At 31.6% G+C, this 6,000-nt stretch overlaps 1 protein-coding gene across 1 annotated transcript; it reads left to right on the forward strand.

Annotated features, from left to right (window-relative positions):
• The first annotated feature begins 1,671 nt into the window (after positions 1 to 1,671).
• Positions 1,672 to 3,648, forward strand: LOC134701678 (uncharacterized). Its single transcript, XM_063562812.1, has one exon. It carries the CDS (start codon positions 1,672 to 1,674, stop codon positions 3,646 to 3,648), a length of 1,977 nt encoding a protein of 658 aa, XP_063418882.1.
• The last annotated feature ends 2,352 nt before the right edge of the window (positions 3,649 to 6,000 follow it).

Consider the following 6,000-nt stretch of genomic DNA (forward strand, 5'->3'; position numbering starts at 1 on the left):
AGGAAAATGAATCAAACATTAAAGCACAAAGAAACACTTTTATTTGTACTGCATAAACATTTAGTTCTGGAATTATAATCAATAAGGTGCGTAGATCCTTGAAATATAAGATGGTTAAGTTCATTTTTCGTTACTGGAACGACAAAAACTCACTTCCCGTAACTGGAACGACATCTTCCATACGAACAGGTATAACCAGAACAGCACTTACGAAACGAGCAAGATTTTCTATATGTGCCACAGCTCACAGCTCTCTTCTCCAGCCTAAAACAAAGCTTACAATTAAGTGTTAATCTGGATCATATATTTTGTTTAGTAATGGTATGGATACATTTCGATATAAAAGATATACAACTACTGCTGTAATTGTAACTGTATAACTACATGAACACTTGTCTCACGAGTTTCCGTCCTTTAATGAATACATTCATAGTTGTTATCCATTCGTTTGATTGTTTTTTTTTAATTTTTATTTTGCCAAATGATAAAGGACTTTCTGTTCTAAATTTCTATTGGAATCCAATATTTATGTTTTTTTATTGTATGTGACGTCATACTTGCCATTATAAGCATGCATAGTACGAATTCATATGCCGTATGAAAACATATGATCTGACGATACATATATATATATATATATACGAGTCATATGTTCAAACCTATGATTGCGTTGGATAAAAACCGCAATTTTTATACGTGTGCATGTCAAACAAATTTCGTTGTAGAAGGGTATAAAAACAGCACAAACAACATTTTCCAAAAGACCAAAAAAAGTGAAAAAGTATATCTAAACAAAACGCATTTGACTAACAGGTCGAACAACTGCTGTTCTTTAACCCTGCTGACTGCCATTGACGATTGCCAAATAAAATTGATCTCAAGATGTAACAACATGGATCTAATTAATATAAATTTAATACGTCACAGAAAGAAAAAAATTGTTAACTTGTGGCTACGATGTTGTGCCACAAACATTCGTTGTCAATATTTCGTTAGAACACCAGATCTAGATTTCGACAATATATGTCTCTTCAGTGATGTTAGGGATCGAAACGGTATTTGGAAGGCCATATAATTTACTCTCAATTTAAGATTGACTCTTGAATTTTAAGAGACAATATAGGATGAACGGATCATATAAACCTTCAGAAAACATTCAAAGGGGAATAAGTTTAAGAAAATTTTAAGTATAAAGTAAAATAAAAAAAATACTGAACTCCGAGGAAAATAAAATATATGTCATGGGTTGGGCTTAATTTTCGTGAAAATCAAAATATTATCTTAAATCTTTCAAGTGTCTTTGCAAATATGAACTTTTAAAGCAAAAATTATGAAACATACCTTACTTTTAAGATTAACTATAAACATGTGATATTTGTAATATTTTTCTTTTTAATTATAAAACATATATGAAATATAACAAACAGTTTTATAAAATTTATTAGCGTGTTTAAAATTTGTTTTATTTTCTCTATGAAGTATTAAGTACAAAATGCTCCACTCAAAGACTTGAGATGCAGAACCTTTGATCGTCTGTAATGTTGATATAATGCCAATAATATTCCCCCATCATAAAACCTCAACAAATACTTGTTTTATTTTAGGCAATATAAAACGAAATCTAATGTAGTAATTAGGCAATGTATTTTTTGTAGATTAACATATACAAAAATGACTAGAAGATCTATTGAAACATGCGACTCGTTGAATTTTTACAAATATCTTTGCCAGAGGATCGGATCTGAGGAAGACGTGAGAATAAGGAGACTGGCTTTCGTTATTCGTGACATTGGACGAAATGATACATTTATAACTAGTGGAAGTAAAGGTGAAGGACTCAATTTAAACGGCAGTGATTTAGATCTGATGATAATTGATCGTTGCGCTCAGGTGTATGAATCGGAAGAAGAGGTTGTAATTAAAGGCAGGGGACTACCGTTCATGATGTATACTGAGGACACACCACCTTGTTTTACACAATTATATCTTCTAACCTATCATAAAAATCAAACACTTATCACCGTTTCTGTTTCATTTCTAAATATGTTAGATATAAATCATAGGGGATATGCATTCTCAAGTGAACTTTATAAGCTATCTTATTTGTCAAATGCATATAGGCCCTCAAAAATTCATGGACCGTGTATATCAGATGAATTTGATCAACAAGATGTTGCATTTTGCCTTAAATGCGACACATTGATATGCCAAGCAAAACCATGGGTTAGTAGACCTCGTGCAACTTGGCCTTCACCTGATCTCATTTCCAAAATAATATCTTGTGGTGTGTTATTTGTTCCAATAGGCTACAAAGGATCAATACACGAAAACATTCAATGGCGAATTTCATTTTCAGTTGCGGAAAAATTTCTTGTATTTTCCTTTAGCCATACCCAATTACTATGTTATGCTTTGTTGAAAATTTTACTGAAGGAAGTAATTGAGAAACATGAGGATTTGAAAGGTTTATTGTGTTCGTATTTCTTAAAAACACTAATGTTTTGGATTTTAGAAGAAACAGACCCATGCGCATGGCGACCAGATAATTTGGTACCATGTTTTAAGGCATGTCTACAAAGACTGCTCTACTGTGTAAGATACTCAATATTGCCACACTATTTTATTCCTGATTACAATTTGTTCCTATTACGATTCAATTCTTATAACCAACAAATTTTGATCACCATACTCAAGAATTTATATGGACAAGGTATTAATAGTTTTGCATTTTCTGAAACCCTACAAGATTATCAAAACCAGTGCAACGAAATCACTGAATCATTATTAAGCAAAAACATCGGATGTTCACAAAATTTTATGCCAACATATATTCATATTCTTAATTCTGGTAAAGTTGGACGTTTTTCAAGACTGTTGTATAAATGTCTTCACCACTTGCCAACTCGGATATCGAAGGGGTTATTCGCTTTACAAATATCAGCCGCATTTAAAGTTGTTCCCACAACAACACACCAATCATACAGTTCAACAAACAAACACCGTTACTTAATTTACAAAAATGATCTTAGTCATTTACTAATCGGTTTACATTCAGATGCAATAACTGGACTGTTGATGTTAGCTTCTTTCTTCTATGTTGCTGGAAATTACTTAGCCACATTAACTGTATTAACATATACAACGGGGAAATTCACAGATGACACAATCTATCTTAGAGTTTTGATTAATAGCTGCTACCTTCCAGATAATATCAAACAGCATGTTGTGAAACTGATGAATAAAGAATCACTTCCTACAATTTTAAGATTATTGACAACTCGGTGCTTTGAAATTGACCATAAATCCGCAATAGCTCCAAAAGAATTACAAGAAGATGTTTCACGCGACTGTACTATTTTTCACCCGTTACCTTATGTACATTTCCTCCGCTTCTTGTGTTGCTACCATCTACATGACATTATATCGAGCAGAGAGTCCTTAAAACAACTCGAGCTGGTTAATAGGACAATTTTAGAAAGTTGTTCTTTTGTTTCATATCCTGATTCGTTGAATACTGTCATTATGTGTGGCATAGCTTACCAGTTATTAGGTGATATACACACTGCTAGACGTGCTTTTCAAGAAATAGCTGCGCATGATAAGAACAATGAAACCAGTGCAGCATCAAGGCTGAAAAGTCTGTTCTAATAAAACCAAAGGATTGATTCTGGATGTAGTTTAGTAAGTTATTTTCGACGTTTTACAGAAAATGTAAACACATCATATTATGTATACCTTTAGTTTTTTTTATCACAAATCATTGAAATATCACAAAATCAGGCCTTTTCCTAGATAATTTATCTTGTATATTTCTGACTTGAAATTACATTTGGTTGAATGTCCTCTTCTCGTTTTGTATATCACATTTACCTTGTTAAACTATGGATACAAGTTATGAAAAACGTCAGACCTACTTTAGAGTTTTCACCTTACAGTCGCTGATTAAATATATATGGGAATATCCCATTTAAACAGTTAAAAAATGTCTAAATAATTAAACGTTGACTTTTCAAGTTTCCCGATTTGTTTTAATTGCTTAGATTTTTGCACTTCATATATAACAGATTTAGATAGTTTATAAATATAAAAAAAGTAAGCGCTCATCGTTATAATCCCATAGACATTTTTAAAAAGGAAATAGATGCTTTGTTTGTTTTCAAAATTAATAGCTCTGACTGTCCAATACTTATGTAAATAAACTCATCATAGATATCAGCACTAAATTTAGTATTTACGCCAGACGCGCGTTTCGTCTACAAAAGACTCATCGGTGACGCTCGAATCTCCAAAAGTTAAAAAGTACGAAGTTGAAGAGCATTGAGGACCAAAATTCCTTAAAGTTTTGCCAAATACAGCTAAGGTAATCGATGTCTGAGGCAGAGAAGCCTTAGTTTTTCAAAAAATTCAAAAATTTATAAACAGTAAATTTATAAATATAACCATATCAATGACAATTTTTGTCAATACAAAAAGTACTGACTACTGATACATTTTTCTCTAACTTAACCCATCTAACATATTCAAACACATACTTTCATATCATATTGAACTATGACATGTATGAATACCAAATGGTTATTTTTCTGTAAATACACCCTTTTTATATATTTTTTTGTTCGCTGTATATTAGATAAAAGGCATGCTTAAAGAAACTAGGTGTAAGTTATATGTGACTACATGTACCTATGAATTGTATAGATTTAAAAACATGTGTAGTATACATGTATATGATAGCATTTAATTTATGGAATATCAGAATTGTTTTTTTAATCGTATGACAAGAAATGTAATTTTATGAATGTGCTGAAATACACATAAACACGGAAAGTGTGGTTATATTTTCATAGAGTGCTCTATAAACAGTACAGTCGAATTTAACTGTGTGTTATATCAATAAAATGAGATATGAGATCTACATAAAAAGCAAATAACAAAAATACTCAACTCAAATGAAATTTAAAACGAAAAGTCCCATATCAAATGGCGAAATGAAAAGCCCAAATACATATAAAGAATGAAAAGCAACTGTCATATTACTGACTTTAAACAAACACGTTAACGACATACTATTCCAGGAAAGTCTATAGGAAACGTTAGTTGTCAACAATAGACAGGTGTGTATTCACTATGTCAAGCTCCTTACCATTCAAGCTCCTCTAGGTAGACATTTTAAAATTAAACAAATATTTATCAGACATTAAACAACTAAATTATAAAGTTCCTGGATATGACAATCGAAGTGGGAGAGTATGCAACAGTTAAAGTTAGTTTACTGATGGTTTTTTTGTGATGACTTAGGGTTGTAGAGGAGTTAATAACCTATACGCTTTTGTGTTCTGCCTAATTACTATAAATCAATGCATTTTATAGGATCTGCTTACCGTTTTGAAGCATCTATGACTACCTTTCATATTTTGTAGGGTATGTAAGTGTGTTGCTCAGTTTTAAGTTTTTCTATTGTGCTTTATATACTATTGTTTGTCTAATGTTTTTTTTTTCTTGTTTTGATTTGACCATGTAATTTAGTTTTCGACTAAAAAGTACAATTATTTTAGTTTGTATCGTGTGTCTCTTTTTTAAAAGGAAAATGAATCAAACATTAAAGCACAAAGAAACACTTTTATTTGTACTGCATAAACATTTAGTTCTGGAATTATTATCAATAAGGTGCGTAGATCCTTGAACTATAAGATGGTTAAGTTCATTTTCCGGTACTGGAACGACAAAAACTCACTTCCCGTAACTGGAACGACATCTTCCATACGAACAGGTATAACCAGAACAGCACTTACGAAACGAGCAAGATTTTCTATATGTGCCACAGCTCACAGCTCTCTTCTCCAGCCTAAAACAAAGCTTACAATTAAGTGTTAATCTGGATCATATATTTTGTTTAGTAATGGTATGGATACATTTCGATATAAAAGATATACAACTACTGCTGTAATTATAACTGTATAACTACATGAACACTTGTCTCACGAGTTTCCGTCCTTTAAT

This window comes from Mytilus trossulus, unplaced genomic scaffold, assembly GCF_036588685.1.
Source record: "Mytilus trossulus isolate FHL-02 unplaced genomic scaffold, PNRI_Mtr1.1.1.hap1 h1tg000247l__unscaffolded, whole genome shotgun sequence".
In the NCBI taxonomy this organism is placed as follows: Eukaryota; Metazoa; Mollusca; class Bivalvia; order Mytilida; family Mytilidae; genus Mytilus; species Mytilus trossulus.

What these genes read in the sequence shown, in the direction of transcription:
- LOC134701678 (XM_063562812.1), top strand. Translation starts at nt 1,672, where the DNA reads ATGACTAGAAGATCTATTGAAACATGCGACTCGTTGAATTTTTACAAA.